Below are 27,015 nucleotides of genomic sequence, written 5' to 3'. Positions count from 1 at the left end.
TGAAGGTCCATTCTCCTAGGTTTTGCTTACTGACTTTTGGGAGGAGACAGTTTATCGATTGTTGTCTGAGACTCCCTTATCTGGGAATGTCGACATGGTTATTCGGACTTATTATTTTATGAATGCTACTCCTTTATTGGCGATGGTCTTTTCAGCCCACTTTCCGACCTTGTCACATTCCCTCACGGAGGAAGAGAAGTAAATACCGCGTATGCGTACTTTGTAGCACGTTAGTCGGGGTTCCAACCTCGACAATCATCCGGAAAAAAGTCATTTCAGTGGCCTTTTAGCTATAGAACTAAGGGAAATGTTCTGAGTATCCCTGGGGTACCACACTCCCATACATTACCACCTGGCTTTCGGGTGGAGCAACTTTATTTGTTGTCTGGGGCGTTCTCAAAGGGGAATGCCGACGGATCTAATCTGACTTATTTTTGCAGAACCGGAATGCTTCTCCTTTAGGGGTGCTGGCTCACTCGCTCAATCTCCCATGTGTTACATAACCAGAGGAATACTTGGCCGAAACATTTAAAAAAAAACAAGTAGAAAATGAGTATGATAGTCCGCAAATAAATAAATGTATAAATTCTCATCTCAAAAGAATTCCAGTAATAAAAATAATATAACATTCGGTACAGCCCCAATAATGGAAAACCAGATAAGAAAAAAAAACTTGGATATATAAGACCAAAAATCCAACCTTGGTCGCCCTTCAGGGCCCTTGTCGCAGTGGATAGATGTTGAGTCTCTACGGTTCCAGGTGAGCATTGTCTGAAGATAGCGGTTTCAATCCTACCCAAAGCCGGCCAGAGGATTAGTTGGCCAAAACGTGGTAAGACAACAACAACTATGGAAGGCAGTAATTACTGAGAATACAGTTAAGAGACTCGGCATTCCTATTCCGTCGTGGTTAACCACCTGACGAAGGCCGGATGAATAGTTGGCCGAAACGTTGTGAAACAACAAGTAGAAGATAAAGATAATAGTCTGCAAATAATGTAGAAAAGTAATCATACATCTAAAAAGAAAACAAAAGTATACATCCAACTACATTTTCAGTATTAATAAAACAATTGCTCCCCATAGAAATAAATGGCTATCAACATTTTCAAAACAAGTGGACCAGACAAAAACTAAAGAAATTACCCTCGAGACGACGTTACCGATTTAGAGAATTACATTGAGAAAAAATCCGCCCATAATAGAACGTGTCAAAATTTTTGCAAGCTTGGTCATATAGGTTCGCATTGAAGGAGAAGCGCAAAATAAAAAAAATAGAATTAGAAAGACGAAATCCAACAACAATCACGAGGTTGTCTCCTTAGCAACCGACAAGGCTAACATGCTTGCTAGTCGGTTTGCCTCAAACTCCACACTGGACCCTTCCAACCACCCCCTACCTGACTTTCCTATGCGGACAGACCCCACGCTAGACGATCTGAAAACCACTCCTGCTCAGGTACATGCTATCATAAAAAACCTTGATACTTCAAAAGCATGTGGACCCGATCTTATCCCAGCTGTGCTATTAAAAAAGTGCTCAGCCGAAGTAGCATTCCAGTTCTCTCCAAACTCTACAACAAATGCCTTAATGAAGCTTGCTTTCCGGGCTGTTGGAAAACTACTTCTGTGGTACCAGTATTCAAGAATTCTGGCAAAAGGACTGACTCATCAAATTATCACCCCATTAGCCTCCTCCCACTTTTCGCCAAAATATTTGAGACCTTAATTAACCATGCTCTAGTCCATCACCTTACAGATGCTAAACTTCTGACTGACAAACAATATGGATTTAGACAAGCCCGTTCCACAGCAGACATCCTAACTGTAATCTCTGAAGGTATATACCATTCACTGGACAAAGCGGGGGAGGGCAGAGCGGTAGCTCTAGATATATCTAAAGCTTTTGACATGAGGGGCTCCTCAGGAAAATTAGATCATACGGTATCACTGATAGAATACTTAACATAATTAAATCCTTCTTAGATAAGAGAAAAATCCAGGTTGTCCTCGACGGTCGTACATCTAAACAATATGATATAAATGCGGGGGTGACCCAGGGTTCTATCCTTGGACCTCTATTGTTCCTGATATTCATAAATGACCTCCCCGACAAAATTGCCTCTGAGATGGATATATATGCTGATGACACCACACTCTATGGCAGGCACGACAGGAAGACGAATGAACACATTTCTAAAGAAACTGCGGAAACACTAGAGGAAGACCTCCAATCTGTGGTGGAATGGGGACAAAAGTGGTTGGTCGCGTTCAATGCTGCCAAGACTAAGCTAGTTTCATTCAATAATTACAAGAAACCCTCTCTACCACCTATAGCAATGGCCAACGACTCTTTATTTGAGAGTACATCTTTCAAACTGCTTGGCCTAACGTTCACAGGAAACATGAGTTGGAACAATTACATTGAAAGCATTGCCAGGGCCGCTGCAGGAAAGGTGGGCTCTCTCTACCGTGCTAGACAACTACTAATACCCGAAAGTATCCTGTACCTCTATAAGGCCACCATTCGCCCATGTATGGAGTATTGCTGTCACATCTGGACTGGTGCATCTGCTACTAGTCTCTTGCTCCTGGACAAGGTTCAAAAGAGAGTCGCAAACCTGATAGGCCCTGAACTGGCATCTAAGCTTCAGCCTCTGTCCCATCGACGAAATGTTGCATCCCTCTGCCTTTTCTACAAGTATTTTAGTGGTAAATGCTCTGACAATCTGCAATCACTTGTGCCCCCACGACGTGAGCACCCTCGACAAACCGGACAGGCTGCTAAATCCCACCCCCACACTGTAGAGATCCCTAGATGTAAAAGATCTTTTTACTCCAATAGTTTCTTCCCCAGAACCGCTAGACTCTGGAATTCCATTCCAGGTCCCTGCTTCCCCAACAGTACTGACGTGCAGAAGTTCAAGTGTAACGTGAACCGACATCTTGCTGCCCAAATCCCTACATAGTACCCCAGTAGTTGTTGCCCCTGATAGTAGCCCCCTACACCAAAGTGGCAATTTGCCTTGTTTGGGGTGAAAATGTTAAAAAAAAAGAACTTTCATAAATTTTATAAATCAATTATAAATTTGCATACGTGGAAGAAATTTAACAAACCGTTAAAGCATTAGAGTCGTCTCGCATTGGGATTGGCAATAAAATTAACTTCATTGGGGAATTATTTTACAAAAAAATTAACCGTACTATTAAACAATTAAGAGTTCATTCTGAAAAAAAAGTCTAAAAATCTATTAAGTTTGAACCGGATGAACAGTTTTTAACTTTGAAATTTATCAGCCAACATTTTTGTACCAGAAAATATGCAAGTTGAAGAAAGTCCAAAAACCGAATATGTACTGTACGAAATCCCTTAAAAATTAAAGCAGACTATGAAGAACAATCCACGACTTATCAAATGAATTGCATACGGTAAATTAAGAAAGATACAGAAAAAAATAGCGGATATAATTCGAGACGATGTGTAGAAGTAACGCAGCTATGATTAGATCAATTAAAACGTGAACAAAAAATAAAAGCGTCACAAACTGAGTTGCATAGAAAAATAAATTAAACGCAAATAAAAAGGCTGAAGTGTTAATAAGAAAACAAACCCGAGTTGCAGGTAGGATTGACGAATACAAACATTATCCTAATATACCTGTTTCACGGGTTTTTTCTTTGTATAAACGTGGAAATACCAAATTAACTGAATTTGCGTCACGCATATAGAAACTAATGAATGGTATTACTAAAGAAACACAAACCTTAAATCACGTTGGCAACATCGGGTATATTATAGAAGGTACAAGACGTACTCATAAACACTACCAACACCAGTTATAAAAACGTCACTCAGATGACATTAGCGACGCATTATACGTAGAGGAAGATTCAATCGACGAGATGTTTGAGACGTTCGACCTCAACTCACTTCAACTCACACCAGACCACCAACGGTTGTACAGAAAGAAAGTTCACCGACACACTGACTATCAACCCAAAGCGGAAAAGATATTAACAAGCTTTTACAGTGCAAAATAGCTTGGGACGAGTGTTGTGAGGACTCAGCCATACACCAGTTGTGAACTCTTTCGAATTGTATAAATATATCGAGAGGTATCGATTCTCGGTTGTGTGTGTGTGTGTGTGTGTGTGTGTGTGTGTGTGTGCTTCGTAGTACACGTCTCTCGAGGTTCCAACCTCGACAATCAGTCCCACAGAAACTGGTCTATTTCGATGGCTTTTAGTTGTCAAACTGAGGCAAATTTTCTGGATGAGCCAAAGAGGTTCAGCTTCCCAGGCTTTACCACTTTGGTTTTGTTGTCCGAGACGCCCTCATCGGGAAATTCCAATGAATCTAATCAGACTAATCAGACGCTGAAGTGATCCTTTTTAAGGGCGCTGGTTCATTCATCCCACTTTCTGATCTTGTTTCACAACCTGTCGATATGGAATCAAGACAAATACTTCGTAATGCGCCCTATTAGCGTTAAGTACTACAACTCTTGTCCTTTGTATATTCTGTCTTATTGTTAATAGAAATGATTTTTCTAACCCATATCAGTCTCCGGCTTTTTTCCTGGTGACTCTTCCGGGTCAAAACAAACATATATCATAGTAATCTTAATATTTTACTGTAGTTTCATGATTTATCCACTTGTCAGCAGTGTTTGGTATCTCCAGGGATGTTGTATTTAAAAAATATTCAAATATGTAACCTCTCCTCATATATATATATATATATATATATATATATATATATATATATGCATATATATACTATAAATAACTATAAAATATACTTATCAAGATACATGCTTCATCTCTTAAGACGCATCAGTCTGTCTATATTTGCGGAAAGTCTGCAGCAGTGAAACAAGCATTAGAAGGCGTATTTCCCGCGATAATTAACACCAAATCCCCAAATCGATGAAATGGCCCTTTTTTTCAAGAAGGGACAATGATTTCTTTCTTGAAAAATAAGATGATTAAGAGGAAAATCGCCAATAATCAATTATTTATTATGAATGAAATACAAACAATTGTATGAAAATATTTGATGATAAAGGATTATTTTTGCGAGAAGCTTTCAATCAACGAATAATATTTCAAAGTATTTTACCTGTTGCAAAGCTAACTAAAAGACCTATTACAATTGTTGTAAGGACTGCTGTTGCGCTGTACCAAAGGTAGGACAATGTGTACAGAACTTGTACGGCCGTCCTGGAAAAGAAAGAAGCAAAGAATATTTCGTCATATGTACATAATTTTTAAGGATAATGTTTCTTATAATCGGTAATGATAACATTTACAAGGCGCCTTCAATAAGTTTCCAGACTTTTTTCGTATGGGCATTTTTATTGATAGTACACATATGAAACTCTAGTCCTCTTCAAAGTAATAGCCTCCGGTTGCAATGTCTTTGTTGTACAATTCCAACAACTTCTTGAAGATTCCATGAAAGTCCTCTTGTGTGCGCGTGTCAGTAACCCTCGTAAAATTCCTCTTCAATCCCTTCAATTATCTGATGACTACAGTCTCTAAGGTTTTGATTTTGACTTTGACTTGGACATATAAATGTTTGAGGTTCTCAATCTTTCAGAATATGGCTTGTCCTTCAGTGATGCCAGCAGCTTGGTTGCTCGGCGCTGTACGTCTTCCAAATCACTGCATAAGGTCTTATGGTGCGGCTGCCAGACAGAGTGGTAATACTCCAAGATAGGACGCACAAGGCTCTTGTAGAGTTGCACAAAGACTGTATTTGAGAGGAAGTCAAAAGTGCGGCGAATGATCCCGACAACTTTATTTGCTTTTGCGATGGATTTAGCTACATTTTCCTTGGAACTCAGTTTGTTGTCGATGTAGACGCCTAGGTCTTTCTCATGATCATGCTCTTCCAGTGTTATCACTCCAGGCGAGTTGTCTTTCAATGTGTATTTAGCCTCTGATCTCCTGCTCCCTAGTTTCAGGACGATGCATTTCTGTGTGTGAAAACGGAGTAACCAGTCCTGTGACTAGTTCTGCAAGTTATCTAGGTCAGCCTGTAGGCCGTCTGTGGCTCCTGGGATGTCACTATGTGTGAACAACTTTGTGTCATCTGCAAACAGCTTAATTTCATTTTGGCAGAGTTTGGGTAGGTCGTTTATGTAGATGACGAATAACATTGGGCCAATGACATTTCCCTGAGGTATCCCGCTCGTTACTGGTGCTGGCCTTGATTTTGCTCCGTTTACTGATACACGCTGTTGCCTAGCATTTAGGAAAGCCTGAATCCAGTTGAGGGCTTTGCCCTGGATGGCATATGACTCAATCTTTGTCAGAAGAAGTCCATGTAGACGATGTCGATACTTCCTCCTGCATCGAGAGTTTCTGTCCAGGTATCCATAACATCCAGAAGCTGAGTAGTACAGGACCTTCCCTGTACAAAGCCATGTTGCTCTGTGCTAATAAGGTGGTTTTCCCTTAAATGCCTTATAAATTCTTCCCTGACAAGTTTTTCCATCACCTTACAGAGCATGCATGTGAGACTAATCGGTCTGTAGTTACTCGCTTGTAGTCGGCTTCCCTTCGTTTAGAGAATAACGAAAAGTCATAGGGAGCAAGGCATGGACTATAGGCAGGGGGGATGAACTATATTGATGTCTTTTTTTCTGGTCTTCTCTGTGCAATCTGGGGACAAAATTTGTGCAAATCTCCCGCATCTTCAGTTCTTCGGGAATAATTGTGTGTACAGTTCTCACACTGACATCAAACTGTGCACATATTGCCTCTATAGACACACGTCGGTACTTATTCAAAAAATCAGCTCTGGTGTTCTGACTTTCTCACCTCTTTCCACGCCTTTCATCATCCCTCACGGACGCATGTGCATGTTATAAAATACATTCCATTTTTATTCTCATATCAAACTTCAAAAATCCCAAGCACCAGCCTTCATAGTCCGATTAAAAATGCAAATTGTCAATCGTTATTTGAAGAAATTCCGAAATATTTGAACACTTAAACTCACTTTAAATAGTAAACTAGATTGAATTGAGCATATAAAAGTAATTAATAATATATTTCCGGTTTCAGAAAAAAACATATACCAAATCTTTATTTAAATAGAATGTAGTAGATGTTTTGTGCTTATATTCTAATGAATTAAATCTTATTACTGTCATGGACGAATTGTAAGATCATTATCAATGCAACTTTAAAAATTGTATCAACAAATTGATTTTCATTACTAATAAAAGAATATTTTGGAACCAGTTGGAAGAACAGATTAAAAACAACACTGTCACAGAAGATTTTAAATGGAATTAAGTAAATTTGGAAATTAAGGTATTTTGGGGAACTATTGAATGATATATTTAAAAGAAGGTTAGCTGCACATTGATAGTATAATAGGCTTCCTTCAGTCTTTACAGACTATGGATACCTACGGTAAGGGTGCCTGTGCGTCAAATTTATGTGGCAAGGGTTGCGAAATCACCAACCACACCTCTCTTGAGTCGACATTGTTGAATACCAGTGGCAAGTGGAGGTTCAGAACGACTGGAAACAATGTCGAGATAAGCGGAAACTACATACAGCGCATAGAATTCCAAGTGGTCACTCATCTGGTACTAGCCAGGCTCAACATTGCTTTACTGCGGTGATCTGACGGGAAACCGGCGTGTCAACATGATTATGGCCTACATATTTATAGTATATTAATAGTGCAAATGTTAATGATTTTGTATAGCGGAATCAAAGCTCCTTTTATAATTAAAGGGTCGAATTGAGAAGATAGCTATAAAAAGAAATCCTGAAGGGGCATAACAGACAAATAAAAAAAAGTTATTATTTCTCATTCTGCTATTATCTGCCCTTGTTTTTTTTATTTCTGATACATTATGAAAATTTACAACAAATGCGAGGCGAAAATGAAAAATATATAACTGGCAATAATCCATATCAGAAGGAAAGAGTGTGTATTTCATTTTAAATGTGTATTGCATTTTAAATGTGTATTGCATTTAAATGTGTATTGCATTTAAATGTGTATTGCATTTTAAATGTGTATTGCATTTAAATGTGTCTTGCATTTAAAATGTGTATTGCATTTAAAATGTGTATTGCATTTAAAGGTGTATTGCATTTAAATATGTATTGCATTTTAAATGTGTATTGCATTTAAATGTGCCTTGCATTTTAAATGTGTATTGCATTTTAAATGTGTATTGCATTTAAATGTGTATTGCATTTTAAATGTGTATTGCATTTTAAATGTGTATTGCATTTAAATGTGTATTGCATTTAAATGTGTATTTCATTTTAAATCTGTATTGCATTTAAAATGTGTATTGCATTTAAAATGTGTATTGCATTTAAAATGTGTATTGCATTTTAAATGTGTATTCAGTTTTAAATGTGTATTGCATTTAAATGTGTATTGCATTTTAAATGTGTATTGCATTTTAAATGTGTATTCCATTTTAAATGTGTATTGCATTTAAATGTGTATTGCATTTTAAATGTGTATTGCATTTAAATGTGTATTGAATTTAAATGTGTATTGCATCTTAAATGTGTATTGCATTTAAATGTGCCTTGCATTTAATGTGTATTGCATTTTAAATGTGTATTGCATTTTAATGTGTATTGCATTTAAAATGTGTATTGCATTTTAAATGTGTATTGCATTTTAAATGTGTATTGCATTTTAATGTGTATTGCATTTTAAATGCGTATTGCATTTAAATGTGCCTTGCATTTTAAATGTGTATTGCATTTTAAATGTGTATTGCATTTAAAATGTGTATTGCATTTAAATGTGTATTGCATTTTAAATGTGTATTGCATTTAAATGTGCCTTGCATTTAAAATGTGTATTGCATTTTAAATGTGTATTGCATTTTAATGTGTATTGCATTTAAATGTGTATTGTATTTTAAATGTGTATTGAATTTTAAATGTGTATTGCATTTAAATGTGCCTTGCATTTTAAATGTGTATTGCATTTAAAATGTGTATTGCATTTTAAATGTGTATTGCATTTAAATGTGCTTTGCATTTTAAATGTGTATTGCATTTAAAATGTGTATTGCATTTAAATGTGTATTGCATTTAAATGTGTATTGCATTTAAAATGTGTATTGCATTTAAAATGTGTATTGCATTTAAATGTGCATTGCATTTTAAATGTGTATTGCATTTAAATGTGCATTGCATTTTAAATGTGTATTGCATTAACAATGTGTATTGCATTAACAATGTGTATTGCATTTAAATTTGCCTTGCATTTTAATGTGTATTCCATTTTAAATGTGTATTGCATTTTAATGTGCCTTGCATTTTAAATGTGTATTGCATTTCAAATGTGTATTCCATTTTAAATGTGTATTGCATTTAAATGTGTATTGCATTTTAATGTGTATTGCATTTAAATGTGCCTTGCATTTTAAATGTGCATTGCATTTTAAATGTGTATTGCATTTTAAATGTGTATTGCATTTAAATGTGCTTTGCATTTTTAATGTGTATTGCATTTAAAATGTGTATTGCATTTAAAATGTCTATTGCATTTAAATGTGTATTACATTTTAAATGTGTATTGCATTTAAATGTGCCCTGCATTTTAAATGTGTATTGCATTTAAATGTGTATTGCATTTTAATGTGTATTGCATTTAAATGTGTATTGCATTTTAAATGTGTATTGCATTTTAAATGTGTATTGCATTTAAAATGTGTATTGCATTTTAAATGTGTATTGCATTTTAAATGTGTATTGCATTTAAATGTGCCTTGCATTTTAAATGTGTATTGCATTTTAAATGTGTATTCCATTTTAAATGTGTATTGCATTTAAATGTGTATTGCATTTTAAATGTGTATTGCATTTAAATGTGCCTTGCATTTTAAATGTGTATTGCATTTTAAATGTGTATTGCATTTTAAATGTGTATTGCATTTAAATGTGCCTTGCATTTTAAATGTGTATTGCATTTAAAATGTGTATTGCATTTAAAATGTGTATTGCATTTAAATGTGTATTGCATTTAAATGTGTATTGCATTTAAATGTGCCCTGCATTTTAAATGTGTATTGCATTTTAAATGTGTATTGCATTTTAAATGTGTATTGCATTTTAAATGTGCCTTGCATTTTAAATGTGTATTGCATTTTAAATGTGTATTGCATTTAAAATGTGTATTTCATTTAAAATGTGTATTGCATTTAAAATGTGTATTGCATTTAAATGCAATACACATTTTATTACAGTCTTATTGTATGGTCATCTATGACTATATACGCATGTCTTTAAATACAATTCAGTTCAAATCCTAAAGCTGGACCCAAGAACTGAAGTAAAAATGATAAACAAATAAGTCCTTACATTTTTTTCGGTGCGACTGGAACGGGTGTCGGTGGTGGAGAACTCACGTTCCAGTTACATCCGGATATATCGATCATTGATTTCGCTGCTGGGAACTTATGGATGTTTGCTCCGATTCCGATCCAAAACATAAAGATCAAACTACTAATCAGTCCAGTATAGGCACCCTGATAAATATACATATAAGTAAAATAACATAAAAAAGCTCGTTTTTTTTTTTTTCAAACTTTAAACTACGTATATTCACTGTGATTAGGTGTACTAACGGAACCCTATAGACATTCCATGGTGTAGTTTACATCAATCTATATTCTCAGTTAAATATTGTTTTACTAAAATAAACGAATACGCCAATTTCTTTATTTATTACAATTGTAAAAAGTTAACTATTTTCGCAAACAATTAACATTTTCAAACAATATAAATTAGTGTCTGCTAAATATTCTTGAAATCAATATAAACGAATGTACCCTTTTGAAATGTATTTATTTAAAGTTGTGCAGTTTTAAGTGACGGGACAACATAATTTAGTTTTTGAGCAACTAGTTTTAAAGGAAATGCCGGATTTTTATAAATTAGCGAAATCAGATGAACCCACAATCAGAATCCAGAAGATTTCAATTGTTTTCGAAATGAGGAGAGAACATTTTTAATTTGTTGCTCTTGATCCTTCAACAAATTTCAGTATGCAACGTTTAGAACTGTTGGAATATCAAGTGCCGTAAATTAAGTAACGTTGAAAACTTAAATTGGTAGCCATTTGTGAAGATCAAGTGCCGTAAATAAAATAACATTGAATACTTAGATTAGTAGCCATGTTGTACATTAAGCATTGTTTAATATATCGATTCCTATATTTACTGCACTTGCTAGTCCAACATGACCAGCAATCTAAAATATTCACCCTTAATTTGTTTTACTTGATATTTCAATATATGAATTTTCAGCGATTATTTATGGCATTTGATATTCCAACATGGCTGTTAACCGATACATTAAACATTACTTTTTTTTATCTTTTATCGATTTAATTTACTTGATCTCCTTATACGGTCACTAATGTAAAAATCTCTATTTACAGCAGTTGATCCTCTAACATATCCATCAATCTAAATATTCAATTTTACATTTTCGGCACTTTATCTTTCAACAGCTTTATAAATTGTTAGATTTTGCAAGTAAATTTGGCGTATAGCTTTCAACGTTTTATTTAGTTTGTCTGCTCTACGACCCATCATCAAAATAGTCTTGTGGCTGTTGATTTGAGTTTAAGAATAAATCGGTGATCTATATAATAAGCACTCGAATTGCCATACTCAATAACGTTTTTATTTTCCATATCAGTATTTATTAAAACTATATAAAAACTATATTAACATATCTTAAGCTTTGATATTTATGAACGAATAGCGTGAATATAAATATATAAGACATTAAAATTAACACGCGCAAACTTTTAAAAACAACGACCCATAATAACAAAATAAAATAGTAATACGTTATGTGACTCTCTAAAATTAGGTCCGCAGACAAAAAAAAACCTCGTTTCTCCACACAAAAATAAACATGATTCTAGCATTCGATATAGCTATCTATACATAGTTAGATATGCTTATGTATTTGTTTGTACAGAATTAACTTACGAACTAATTAAATAATAATTATGAATTTGGGAACACAGCTGATAGTCATTAGGGTCCAAATTTAGATTTAGTTTTATTTGTTTTTATGAAAAATGTATTTTAAAAAGCCTAATTAAGATACCTTCAATGTTTTACGAAATTTTAATAATAGGTATCAGATACCAATTAATATATATTCTCCCAATTTTAGTTTCTTTTTCGGAGCATATATGATACTAGCCTGGGTGCCCGGCATTGCCTAGGTGCTTGGAGGTGTGTGTTGAGCAAAAAAAGGTGGTAGTAGACAGGCAGACTCGAAACCATCCCGTGAATGAGGAAAAGAACGTAAAAAAAATAAAACGTGACGTCTTTGCTGTTGAGTCCATCGCTAAACCGGAACTGACGTATGTTTAAATTAAGGCTAGTCAATCGAAAAGATGGGATGACTTTCGAAAATATCGGCGAAAAATGCGAGCACTCTCTGCATATAAAAATGCCCAGTTGAGGGTGAAGCAATTAATGGTTTTAGCCAAATTTTCGATATTTGTCGTCTGAAGGGTCGAGTTTCAAAACGATACCAAGCTGAGAGTCCATCTTTCAAACTCCTTGGCCTAACGTTCACAGGAAACATGAGTTGGAACAATTACATTGAAGGCATTGCCAGGGCCGCTGCAAGAAAGGTGAGCTCTCTCTACCGTGCTAGAAAACTACTAACACCCGTAAGTATCCTGTACCTCTATAAGGCCACCATTCGCCCATGTATGGAGTATTGCTGCCACATCTGGGCTGGTGCATCAGCTACTAGTCTCTTGCTCTTGGACAAGGTTCAAAAGAGAGTCGCAAACCTGATAGGCCCTGAACTGGCATCTAAGCTTCAGCCTCTGTCCCATCGACGAAATGTTGCATCCCTCTGCCTTTTCTACAAGTATTTTAGTGGTGAGTGCTCTGACGAACTGCAATCACTTGTGCCCCCACGACGTGAGCACCCTCGACAAACCCGACAGACTGCTAAATCCCACCCCCACACTGTAGAGATCCCTAGATGTAAAAGATCTTTTTACTCCAATAGTTTCTTCCCCAGAACCGCTAGACTCTGGAATTCCATTCCAGGTCCCTGCTTCCCCAACAGTACTGACGTGCAGAAGTTCAAGTGTAACGTGAACCGACATCTTGCTGCCCAAATCCCTACATAGTACCCCAGTAGTTGTCGCCCCTGATAGTAGCCCCCTACACCAAAGTCGCAATTTGCCTTGTTTGGGGTGAAAATGTAATAAAAAAAAAATTAAAAAAAAAAAAAGCTTGTGAAAATCCGTCGCCTCTGTTGAAAGTTTTAGGCAGGCAGACAGTCATACATACATACATACATGCATACATACATACATACATACATACATACATTTAAACAGACAGGAGAGGTTTATATTATACATGAACGTAAGTTTCCATCTAAGTAACACGAGAGAAGCTGATAAAAAGGGGCTTTACAGGCTTCCAACCGAGTCACTCTCAAATGCTATCTGGAAAAAAGTGAAAACATATCTGCTTACAATTCTCTTTCAAAAATACCATACAAACTAATAAACTAAAAAAATAAGGCAAACATATAATATATATATATATATATATATATATACTACGAAAATAAATTAAAGTGTTAGAGTTAAAAACTACTAAGAACTACTAAACCATGCAATTCCTACAACTACGTACGTAGAAAACGTAGGCTTTAAACTCGACATAGTTCTATGGGACTAAAAGGGAAAGAAGAAACCTTAGTAGAAGTTAGTTTCCACAATGATGTTGGGTAAAACAGAGCTGAGGAGGAAAATATAGCAAAATGCTAAGATCTTATGCATTGCAAGAAAAGAAACTGGAATCTGAGGAAGATCTCTACCATTTCAGTAATTATAGGAGCACATTATGGTAGCACATCTAAGACAGTAAACGACCAAGTTCTCTCCGATTCTCTCTCCTCTGATCTTGAGCACGTGATACAATGGGGAAAGGAGTGGCTGGTTACTTTTAATGCATCTAAAACCAAGCTTCTCTCTTTACATCATCAACATTCTGATCCACATCTGGCATCAATTGAAATAAATGGCTCTCGTCTTCAGGAGGCCTCAAATTTTGACAAGCTTCTGGGCTTGACCGTTACTCCTGATCTTAAATGGTACACGCGCATTAAATCTGTTGCCAAGACCGCTGAAAAAAAATGGTGGGATCTTTCTATCGATCCAGTAGATATCTCACTGCTAATGCAATTCTCTATCTATATAAGAGCCAGGCACGTCCAAGGATGGAATACTGTTGCCACATCTGGGCAGGAGCTGCTAGAAAGGAGTTGTTCCGCCTTGATAGAGTTCAAAATAGACTTCGTAGCCTCGTAGAAGATGTCCTTTTCTCTTCCCTGCAACCTCTATCTCACAGAAGAGATTTTGCAAGTTTGTCTCTGATGTATCGTTATTTTCATGGAAAATGCTCGACTGAGCTTCAGTCTATGGTCCCCTTTTCGCCAAACTTTCACAAGAACACTCGTCTAGCTGAAAATACTATCAATAATTCCCCCCACTCTTTATCTGTGCCTAAACCTAAACGTAGATTCCATGAACAAAGCTCCTTTCTTAGAACTGCACGCCTGTGAAATTGCCTTCCGTTTTCCTGCTTTCGGGCTGACTACACTATGGTTGTCTTCAAGTCTAACGTAAACAAGTTCTTGATGAGCCGTTCCATATAAGTTAACAAATTTACTGAATTTCCATTACTAATGATTGACCAATTTCTTCTGTACACTCTTTAACCCTTATCCTCGAGTGGCCTCTTGGCCTTGATAATGTGATGATGCCTGTGTAAAAAAACTGGACTCATTAAAAAGAACTTAAAAATCTCTGCCAATATTACCGATGAACCAATGCAAAAGAGATACAAACAATTGCACTTTAAAGGGGTTTTAGAATCTTAAAAAAATCTCTTGGTTGAAGTGTATACATGTATGAATGTCCAGAACCCGCTGAGATGCCCCATCCAAGCAAGAACAAAATAAGAAACAGAATAAAGTAAAGAAAACGTTGCATAGTAGTTCATATCTGAGTTCCACTCAAAAAGAACATGACTGCCTCAATCTCTTCTATATATATCTAATGGGAAGATAACTCCTCGAGTACTTTCTGTATTATGGAAAGATAACTCCCGAGATATTCCCTGTAATAGACGCAGATAAATCGTTAACTACACTTATAAGTTTTGTAAATATATAAGTATATTGTGATTTGTTTTTTAATTCTTTTAACATATTCCCTTTTATATTATAAATCCTTAAAAGTTGTTTCAATTAATAATTTAATATAGAAAAATATACCGTAATAATTATATTTAATCTTCATAATTCTATTTAATTTAACAAAAAAAAAAATTGGTATAATAAAAAAAAATACGGACAGAAAATACAAAACTATGATGCTAGTGAAATGGTTGCCGGACAACGCCAGTTATGTATATCTAGTAATAAATGAATAACAGTGAAAAATAGCACTCACCCATTTATTTGCCCATGGAAAGAAGAGTCCAAGTGAAAAAAGTCCAAGTAGAGGACCACCAAGCATTCCCATGACAGAAAAAGTAGCCTTAAAAGACAAAAAATACATTTTGTTTCAGTTAAAATACATGGCCAAATAATAATCATTATTATTAGTTCTTGTTATTATTATTACATATAATGAACTCTCGGAACATGAAGATTGATATTTTACAGTTTTATATCACTTACTAGACTGACTGATGTTTCTGTCTCTTGTTCCGAAAGCTACCAATCCCGAATATAAAGTTTATATATATATATAAGGTGAGACTGGAACACTTTGTTAATTGCTATAATACCTACGGAGTCTGATTACATTAGATACATTCACTAGTGGATATAAGGTGAATGTATATGTGTGCTTAACTGAATAATAGATTGCACGCACCGACCAGGCGAAAATGAGAAATAATTAACTTCTGATAGTAGGGGAAATATCAATTCGCTTTAAGATTTCGATTAATGACAAAAGAAATTGTCAACTCGAGGGAATTGACCCGCTGACCCTGTCACATTACCCGAGATATGGAATCATATTTGTCCTTGGAAAAGCGGTAGTCAGGTCAGTCGGTCTAGTATAAACGATTGACCAATCATATTTTTAACGAGAATCGATGTAGTATGAATAAATCTGTTGAGGAAGGGAGAAATCGCACACTTAACCGACCACACCTTCAGTATAAATTTCCCCACACAGCTGTGTTTAGTCAGTTCGTTCGTGGGATCGGTTGAGTTCAGTTCGAGAATTCAAGAGATGAGCTCGATTTAGAATTTGTTGTAAGCAGATCAGTTCCACCAAAGATGGACAGGTGGATAATTTTCAAGATATTAATCTGGTTTACATTAACAATGACTCAACTATTTTTGTCTAAACATTTTTTCTAACTGGCAACTTGGGAACGCTTGCTTGCAACTTATTTTCACCTGACTAGTTTGGACCTCCCTTCTCTGACAGGTTGAGTTCAGTGGTATAACAACTAGTCTAGTTGCTATTTCCGACTTGTAGCACAGGAGCCCTAACTTTTAGGTAGCGCTAATATCAGTTGCTTTATTAACGGCTGTATTATATCGCAATGACTATATTGCCCATGCACATATTGCACATGGAAACTGACTATGCACTTATCGCCAGAAGACTTTCCAGAGGCCGCAACCGTATAGATGAAGACTCGACGAATAGTATATCATTAGCCTGTGCTATTATTTCAGTGCGGCAGAAGAGGTGTTTGTTAGGGTTAGGGTTAGGGGGAGCTGGTGTGGATGAATCTTCTGAATAGATTCCTTTGAAAAAAGTCAATGCTTTATTCCAATGTTTTGATCAGTATCCACAACTCTAAATTAAACATACTTTGGATGTACATCGTAAATATCATCAGTTTTACTTTCTCACTGACATGCGTGCTATTAAAGACGGATACGTAGGTCTTGTATTTAATCTAGAGCGACAAATCTTTTTTTCTTTGATGTCTTCCTCTGTGTCCAGCATTAAATCAAGATATCTATATTTCCTAAAATATAGCCTTGTTTTCATCACTGCATACTCGTAAACCTGGTCAACATCATGCTGTTAACAACGTAATGCTATTCAGCACAAAGAAGAACTGTAAATACAGTCAAAATTTACACGTTTATTTAAATGTTCACAAGTACAAATGAACGCAACATAAAAGAAAAGTTCCCGCTGCGTCAGAAATAACGGCATACTTTTTCATTGCTTTACATTTTACCTATATTTTTGTTATAATTAAAGCAACTTGGAAAAATAAAACACTTATCTTCAAAAGATACGAATTATTTAACTGCGGTTGCTGAGAAATTGAAGACAACGTAGATTACGCCCTCAATAATATTTGATCTGAAGTTACACGTGCAAAAATAAAAGGCAACTACGCAGATTCAACATTGTTATCCTCATTTCTTGGATTTACAGTTCGAAGTCAGACAAGTTATTTTATTTTCTTGTCAAGGAAACCGAGACAGAGACGACCCGAGGACGACGGATCCTTATGCCTTCTTCTGAATTTGTACCAGAGCCCTAATAGCTAGGTTGTGGCCATGATATCATATCATCTATGAGTGATACTGCTATTAACAGCATTACCAACCAGCATAACTCTGACGCAAACATGTAAGCATAGCTTGTCCCACGATAAAAACGGGTTAGACGTTAGCGACTGCTGTTAATGATTGTGGCTTCATTTCGCTTGAATATATGCTAATTATTATGAACATTATCATATTCGGTTTAACGTCTATTTTACGCGCTCGTAAGAAACGCAACGTAACAAAAGTATCACGACTGAATATAAAGAAAACAATTAAATTGAATCTTTAAAAAAGATGTATTCTAATATTTCTGATAACATTATTTCAATTTAAAACTTGAATGCTACCAATGTTGACATACATTTGTTATTTTTTCAAACTATCTGACCGTTTAAGCACTGGTCACAGGACAATAAAGAGATTTATTTTTCAGCAAATGAAACATTGATAATTCTTTTAAAGAACTAATTAATATTGTGGACAGAATATTGTTCTAATATTCTTGTTTTATCACTATTTTAACATCATTAAAATAATAATGTGCTCATGTTACTTACGGTGTTACCAGGAATATGCACTGCTGAACAAAAAATTTCAGACCACTTAAAAATCTTTTTAAAAAAACTTTTTTAAGGATATATTTTAAACTCTTCCAACTTAATACTACAATCTAAAAGGTTATGGAAACAAAAAGCTACATACCAAAGATTTATTTTTAAAATTTACAAATCTATTAATTTAGGTTTTTTACACATGATCAAAATTATGAGACCAGAGACAATTTTTTTTTTAATTGTACAAAACGTGTATGAAAATTGTATGAAAACATTCAACAATCAAACTTAATAATGGGTTCTACCTCCACTGCTTTTAATGACTTCAAAAATTCTTTGAGGCATGCTAGAAATAAGGGTTTCTATTAGGGTGCGGGGATTCCTGCTCCGGCTTCTGAAGATGGCTTCACGATATTCATTTTTTGTTGAGTATTGTTTGCCATTTCGATAAACTTCTCTTGTGATCCATCCCCAAACATTTTCAATTGGGTTCCGGTGAGCATGAAGGATGTCCCAAGAGTTGGACTCCATTTTCTTGTAGTGTGGATTGCAGCATTATCCTGTTGGAATAACTATCCATCCCACACAAACGATGACCATCCATGATCAAAGATGTCTTTTGTAGCATGCTAACATAACCAGCTGCTGTCTAAAGACCTTGCACCACCTGAAGCTCTATCGTCCCTCTGTAAGGAAAGGAACCCCATACCATTACGGACCCTCCACCGCCATCACGTGTGGAAAAATTTCAAGGGGCATGTTTCTGTCATGCCAATATCGCTGGAAGCAATCAGGGCCATCTAAATTGATTTTTTTCTCATCAGAAAACATGACTTTCTTCCACTTCCCAACGTTCCAGGTTTGGTATTCACGACCAAATCTTAAGCAGTCCACTTTCTGAAGTGGAAGCAATCCAGTAATTTGTTTACGCTGTTTATTTACCATGCCTTTTTGTTGTAAGCGTCGTCTGACGGTTATTGGACTGCAATCAACTTCTGTAAGTTCCTTAATTTGACTAGCAGAAAGTCCTCTATCATTCATAACAACCCAGGGGGCCTACCAAAGAATTTTGCTTTTCCATAATTCTCAGTATTTTTTAGAAAATTGCAAATAACAGTTTTACTGCGATTTAATTTAGCTGCTTTCACTCGCTGTGACAAACCTTTTGGAATTCTAGAATTCGAAAGCGCTCATCTTCGGTTAGTTATCTTGCTTTAGGTATGGTAACACCTTTACACAGTGATTGCTAATCTCTAACTGAACTAAAAACATTAGAATTACCATAAATCTAACAATTTATACCCTTGGTCTTATAATGTTTATCACGTGTAAACACCTAATATAATAAAAATGCAAATTTTTAAATAAAATTTTTGAAATGTACCTTTTTGTTTCCATAACCTTTTAGATTGTAGTATTAGTAACCTTAAGTCGGAAGAGTTTAAAATCTATCCTAAAAAATTTCTCTTTAAAGATTGTCTTATATTTTTGACCAGCAGTGTATATTAAAAAATTCATAATGATTGGTTAATTAGTTTGGAACCTTATCATGTACAACAATATATATATATATATATATATATATATATATATATATATATATATATATATATATATTGTTGTACATGATATATATATATATATATATATATATATATATATATATATATATATATATATATATGCGGGGGTGCATGTGAGTGTTTGAGCGTGTGTACAAATATATATATAGTATTGAAAGTTTCTTTAAAAACTTTAAAACAATTACAAAAATTATTTTCTCTGCCTAAACCTAAATGTAGATTCCATGAACAAAGCTTCTTTTTTAGAACTGCACGCCTGTGGAACCTTCTTCCGATTGTCTGCTTTCCAACTGAATACAATCTGATTGTCTTCAAGTCCAAGGTAAACAAGTTCTTGATTAACCGTCCCCCTAAATAATCCAATTTACAAAATTCCTCCTACTTATATTTACTACTCTATAATCACATTGACTGATGTATACCCATTAACTCTTATCCTCGAGTCGCTTCCCGTGATTCCTGTGTAAAAAAAAGTAAATTAATTTCCTGCATCACTGGTCGTTTTATTTACATTAATAAACAATGTTCTTAAACGGCTCATCATTTTTAGCATGAAATACTGTTTATGGGATTTAAAAACAAAACAGTAAATAAAACCATGGCTTCCCATCAGTGTTAATCAAACACCACCTCCCTAAATACACATAAACAAACATATTTTTTATACTGGATATATATATATATATATATTTTTTTTTTACACAGTGATCACCACTTATCAAGGCCCGGAAGCCACTCAGGGATAAGGGTTATTGCAAGTACATCACGTTAGTGAGGAGATTTTATTAAGTGTTTAATTAAGGGGGCGGTTCATTAGGAATTTGTTAACATTAGACTTGAAGACATCCAAGTTGTAGTCCGGAGGGAAGCAGGCAGACGGAACAGAGTTCCACAGGCGTGCAGTTCTAAGAAAAAGCTTTGCTCATGAAATCCGCGTTTTGATTTAGGCACAGATATAGAGTGGGGGAAATTTTTCACAGTGGATTCAGCTAGACGGGTGTTTTTCGTGAAAGATTGGCGAGGGGGACCAGGGATTGGAGTTCGGATGAGCACCTGCCATGAAAATAACGATAAAACAAGGATAGGCTCGCAACGTCTCTTCTGTGGGAGAGGGGTTGCAGGGTAGAGAAAAGGGCATCCCCCACTAAACCACGAAGTCTATTTTGTACTCTGTCAAGGCATGATAGGCTGTTTTTGGCAGCTCCTGCCAAGATATGGCAACAGTATTCCATCCTTTGCCGTACTTGGCTTTTATATAGATAGAGAATTGCATCAGTAGTGAGATATCTTCTGGAGCGGTAGAAGGATCCTACCATCTTTCCTGCGACCTTGGCAACAGACTTGATGTACGTGTTCCATTTCAGATCAGGAGTAAAGGTCAAACCCAGAAGCTTGTCAAAACACGGGGCCTCACCCAGACGAGAGCCATCCATCACAATTGATGCCAGCTGGGGATCAGAGCGTTGATGATGTAAGGATAGGAGTTTGGTTTTGGATGCATTAAAGGTAACTAGCCACATCTTCCCCCACTGAACCACGCGCTCGAGATCAGAGGAGAGAGAATCCGAGAGAACTTCGTCATTTACAGCCTTTGATGTGTTGTCGTAGATGGTCGTGTCATCAGCATAGATGTCAACAAATGATTTAAGTATGTGTTTAGGGAGGTCATTGATGTAGATCAGGAAGAGAGTTGGGCCCAGGATTGACCCCTGAGGGACTCCAGCATTTATATTGCAGGCCTCCGATTTTTGTCCATCTACCACTACTCTTATGAGCCTATCGGAGAGAAATGATTTAATGATTGAGAAAACATTTCCAGTGATACCGTAGCTGGAAATCTTGTGAAGTAGACCCTTATGCCATACTTTGTCAAAGGCCTTTGATATGTCAAGAGCAATTGCCCTAGAAAGGAAGCCTTTGTCAAGAGATTCACTAATCCTGTGGGATATAACCGTCAGCACATCTGCGGTAGATCTTGCAGAGCGGAAACCATATTGTGTGTCACTAAGAAGGTTATTCCTGCTGAGGTGGTTGACTATTTCTCTATTTAATATTGATTCCAGTAACTTACTCATAACACAGAGAAGACTTATTGGTCTGTATTGAGAGGGAGATGACTTATCACCTGAATTCTTAAATACAGGGCAAACTGATGAGGTCTTCCAGGGGGTCGGAAAGCACTTCTCTTTAAGGCAGCGCTTAAATAGTTTCGTAAGTATGGGAGCAAGTTCTGGTTGAAGCTTTTTTTTCACACTATAATTGGGATGCCATCAGGGCCAGTTGCTTTACTGGAATCTAGGTTTTTTATTAGCTTGGCGACCTCATGCACGGATATTTGTATGTTACCTAGCTTGTTCTGTGTTATAGGAGAAAATATGGGGAGTTGATGGCCTTCGTCGCATAGGGTAGAATTAGCTGCAAAGTTCTTTGCAAATAGTTTGGCCTTGTCTGACGCTGACGAGATAACCTCTGGTCCATTGATAATGGTTGGGATAGAACGCACACTTCTGTTCAGGATCCTATTTGTTATTTGCGAAAACTGGTGGGAACCAAGCCGCTGATCAGCTACCTTGGATTTAACAGACTGGGCATATAGCTCTCTTGCATTTTTTATTACTCTTTTACAGTGGTTGCTGGCAGTCCTGAAAGCAGCTTTAGTCTCAGTGCATCTATTACGTTGGTAGTTATGGAAAAAGTGATTTCTGTGCGCGATAGCAGCAGCACATTCTGAGGAGAACCATGGCTGGCTGTTAGGTTTTTGTTGGAATTTTTTAGATGGTATGAATTGGTCTATGCCTACAATTAACCATTCGGTCAGATCTGATACTATAGAGGACACTTCCTTTTTAAACATGGAGTGCAGAGGTAAATCAGATATGAATGTACGGAAGCTATCCCAGTCAGCCATAGAGTATCGGTATACAGTACGGTGGCGGGGTACGTCTGATGGCTTCTTACATTTTGTTTTTATCTTAACTGATACGACGGAGTGGTCGGAGGATCCTAAAGGAGAATGAACGGTACATGAACATAGCTCAGGGGAAGTTGAAAGAAAAAGGTCTAAGAGGCTTGCATATTGATTGGGTGTATCGGGCACACGGGTGGGTTCGCGAACAATCTGAGTGAGGTCATAAGCAATGGCAAAATCATGACAAAACCTCCCCTCATCATCTGTCTTATTTGAATGGGTCAGCCATTCCACGTTATGGACGTTGAAGTCACCACAGATGTGGATGTTAGCCGAGGGATGTGAAGACAGTATGTGGTCTATTTTCTCAGATATGGTCTTAAAGATAGTAACTCCGCTGTTGTGGGGCCTATAGAGGGCAAATATAAATGCAGTGGTGTTAGCAAGTGCAACCCTATATTTAAAAAAATCATAATGATTGGTTAATTAGTTTCAAAATTTATCATGTACAATTATATATATATAAGACTTAATTTTATTTCTATGTAATTTTTCCCTCGTTCATTTATTTATTTATTTTATAATTATATATATATATATATATATATATATATATATATATATATATATATATATTAGTGGTAGGACGATTCCAACATTTTTCCCGATTCCTATCCCATTACCGATTCCATTCTAAATTTTCGATTCCGATTCGATTCCCGATTCCGATTCTTTTAATATTTGTAAATATTTAATTAGAGATTTGATTTTTTTTTTGATTTTTTTTTTTCGTTTTGTTTTTTTTATTTCGTAAATTTTCAACTTATTACATAAATCCCCGAGTAATTTCTGGATATATTTTTTCTCAAATATTTTCCTTGTAATGTACTGCACATTGAAAGACAACAAAATGTTTATTTTGATTTTAAACAAAGCCAAATTGTATCAGTTCATGGTTAGTGTACAAAATGCTAAAAATAAATTAAAAAACGAAAATAAAGGCAAGCAAATCGGGTTTCAACAGAACTAATTCGATGAAAATTGCGATTAAAAAAATTGTCATGAATATGGCGGGGGAGAGAGAGAAATATATAATTATAAAATAAATAAATAAATGAACGAGGGAAAAATTACATAGAAATAAAATTAAGTCTTATATATATATAATTGTACATGATAAATTTTATAAACTAATTAACCAATCATTATAATTTTTTTAAATATATATTTCCGGTAACAAATTAAGTAATATATGCACATTCTGTAATAATACATACGCAATCTGTATGAATAAAACATCATGTTTAGGCGTATTGTACGACCGGGCAATGCCCTGCGTACACCTACTACATATATATATATATATATATATATATATATATATATATATATATATAGAGAGAGAGAGAGAGAGAGAGAGAGAGAGAGAGAAAGAGAGAGGAGAGAGAGACTTGTTTGTAATATACTGAGTTTTTCTGGGTTCGTATAATTCAGTAAATTTTCACATACTAATAAGTTTTAAGCCAAAGAGCAATGACTTAAAAAGTAAGCTACAAAATTATCATATTTCATAATTGAGCATTAATATACTGTATTAACAAAACCAAGACTTCAAAACAGGAATTGATAGCAACAGAAAGTGTATTTCATTGTAAGTTACAATTGTTTCCATACCAGTTTGACAATTATAAGCATTATGGCGTTTGAAAATTTTCACATAACCAGAATTTCTTCAGACTTCTTCAATAAAAAACACTCTTGACAATAGAACATTGTTTAAAGAAAATTCCCTTAACAGAGATGAAGCATGTGAAAAACATTTACCCTGGAGGCATCCTCCGTGAAAAGCCCACTCTTTAATAACCACGCGGGTCTCATTGGATTTACATCTAGGAAAGTAATCTATACAAACATTATATATATATATATATATATATATATATATATATATATATAGAGAGAGAGAGAGAGAGAGAGAGAGAGAGAGAGAGAGAGAGAGAGTGAAAGAGAGAGAGAGAGAGAGATCCACATACAGTACTTACATAGTACTTACATCAGCTAGACAAGCAGCTACCTGAAGCCAGGATCGAAACCCGATTGCCCAAACGACAGTCGAGACTTCTAACCGTATACGGCTTCTGCTATGCGGGCAGTAAATTAACAATGTTTTGACATTGTCTAAATACCTAAGTACAATTTGTTTACACAAAGAGCATCGCTTCATATGCTAGTGGTAGTTTGTATATCACTCCCCAATATGCTCAATCAAAGATAGGAAGCATTATAGTCATCCACATACAGTACTGTCTCGCTGTTTCACAGCTCATCAGTGCGCCTAGACAAGCATATATATATATATATATATATATATATATATATATATATATATATATACCCAGTATCAATAATGTCCCTTTATCATACTGTACATCAAACTATACGATACTTCCATGTATAGAGTTTCTGTTTAGAACTGTCCATCCGTGGAACTGATTCCCTACTGACTACAACATAGTCGCTTACAAGTCGAATGTAAACAAATTCATGTTGATACGTCGTCTTACATAATATAATACTGCTCAAATCCAAGCATCGTTTCTGATCATCTCACTGTTCACTTGACATTATCATTAACCGTCGAATGGCCTCCTTGTAAGTGGAGTAAAAGAGAGAGAGATGTTTTTTTTTATTGTTTTGTGAAATATGAAAACCAATCCTTAATTTTGTTTGAGAACCGATGTCTTCTATTATATAAATCTCCTCTGTATGTATGTATGTATGTATGTATGTATGTATGTATGTATGTATGTATGTATTCCTAAAACTTTCGACAGAGGCGACAGTATTTTCACGAGATCGGTATTGTTTTAGTTTTGAAACTCGACCCTTCGGACGACAAATGCCGAAAAATTGATTTAAAATATAATTTCCTTCACCTTCAACTAGTCATTTTTCTACAGGGAGGGGTTGCTTTATTCGCCGATATTTTTTAGTTATCCCCTTTTTTCGATTAACTCGCCTTACATTAAGCCATCACCACTTACAGTTTGGCGATGGACGGCAAAGACGTCACGTTTTTTTAATTTTTTTACTTCTTAGCGGTGCCTGTCTACTACCACTTTTTTTTTTTACTCAACACACACCTCCAACGCCGGGCAACGCCGGGCAACGCCGGGCAACGCCGGGCACCCAGGCTTGTAAATAAATAAAAGATTGTTTTTATGTTTCTTTGCATGTCACCGTATTCATTCACACACACCAACATTTATTTTTTTTATGTTAACATCGTCAGTTCAAAAATCGTTAATGCATACATAACGTCAAACCTCATATGGAAACACGCATAAGTATGATGCAATATTACCTGTAGAACGCCACCAAGAAGTGAAGCGACATAGGCAAGGCCAAGGCAAACCGCTCCAAGAACTAATACTGAAAATGAAAGATAGGACTTTTAATCAGCGTGTGCGAATTTAATGAGTAAAAGAAACAAAAAAATACACGAATTTTTCACAAATACAAAGAGACACAAGCCTACACCTATTAGCAATTTAATATACACTTCGTTAAGTCAATATATTTGCAATTTCAAATGCACTTTTTTAAACAAATACATTCGCAATTAAAAATAAATTCTACAAACCAACCTATAATTTCTATTCTGGAACATTTCAAACAATTAAGATTTAAGCTAAAAGCATCTTTCAGTATAAACACTTATTTAGATGTCAAGATTTTATAACATGGCAAATAAGAAGAATTGGAAAAAAAGAAACAAAATAACATACTGAAGATGGAGTATATCTCTGAAATATATTTGTTATAAATTTCAAACAACTAAAATATTTGTTTATTTTCCTAATATTACGTTGTGATTTGGCTTTCAAGCGCACTTGATGCGTATCTTATTTTACATTTATTTAGATCAATCTTTGTTATTATAACTGATAATATATCATGTCCGTACAAAACCTTTTGCCGATTTGTAGAAGAAACATTTTAAAACGATTGTAATTTATTTCATGCATTTTGTTATTATTATGATTAATTTATAATGTTTTCTTTCAAATTATTAATGCATCATTCAAATTTTTCTGCAATATTTTCACTCATATTGATCCGAAAACGACCTTTTTTAGTCAAAAGAAAGTCATTTTCCAGCATGAAAATACTCGTCCTCGCAAAACATTATTGACCAAAAATTTCCTAGGACGATTTGTTTGGAAAACTTGGTCCAACCATACATATTCTCTTGACCTAACTCTCTCGTATTTTCATTTATTTCGAGAATTGCATACCAATTTAGTTGACCTTTGGTTAACATCACGAGAGGCGACTGAACATGAATTAGACTCATATTTCA

The 27,015-nt window shown here is 35.4% G+C and overlaps 1 protein-coding gene across 3 annotated transcripts in view; it reads right to left on the bottom strand.

The window, feature by feature from the left end:
* The window catches only part of LOC145243440 (sodium-coupled monocarboxylate transporter 2-like), a 134,641-nt gene that overhangs the window by 7,710 nt on the left and 99,916 nt on the right, over positions 1-27,015 (bottom strand). For all 3 annotated transcript variants that reach the window (XM_080106331.1, XM_080106332.1, XM_080106333.1), the window contains 4 exons: positions 26,017-26,084; positions 15,521-15,607; positions 10,366-10,532; positions 5,123-5,223 (listed from right to left, as the gene is read on the bottom strand). In XM_080106331.1, the coding sequence (XP_079962457.1) occupies positions 5,123-5,223; positions 10,366-10,532; positions 15,521-15,607; positions 26,017-26,084 (423 nt within the window). The remainder of the gene's footprint in view (positions 1-5,122; positions 5,224-10,365; positions 10,533-15,520; positions 15,608-26,016; positions 26,085-27,015) is intronic.

This window comes from Euprymna scolopes, chromosome 22, assembly GCF_053919585.1.
Source record: "Euprymna scolopes isolate OS-2025 chromosome 22, ASM5391958v1, whole genome shotgun sequence".
NCBI classification, from domain to species: domain Eukaryota; kingdom Metazoa; phylum Mollusca; class Cephalopoda; order Sepiida; family Sepiolidae; genus Euprymna; species Euprymna scolopes.
The sequence above is the reverse complement of the archived record's forward strand: the minus strand, read 5'-3'. Positions and strand labels throughout refer to the sequence as shown.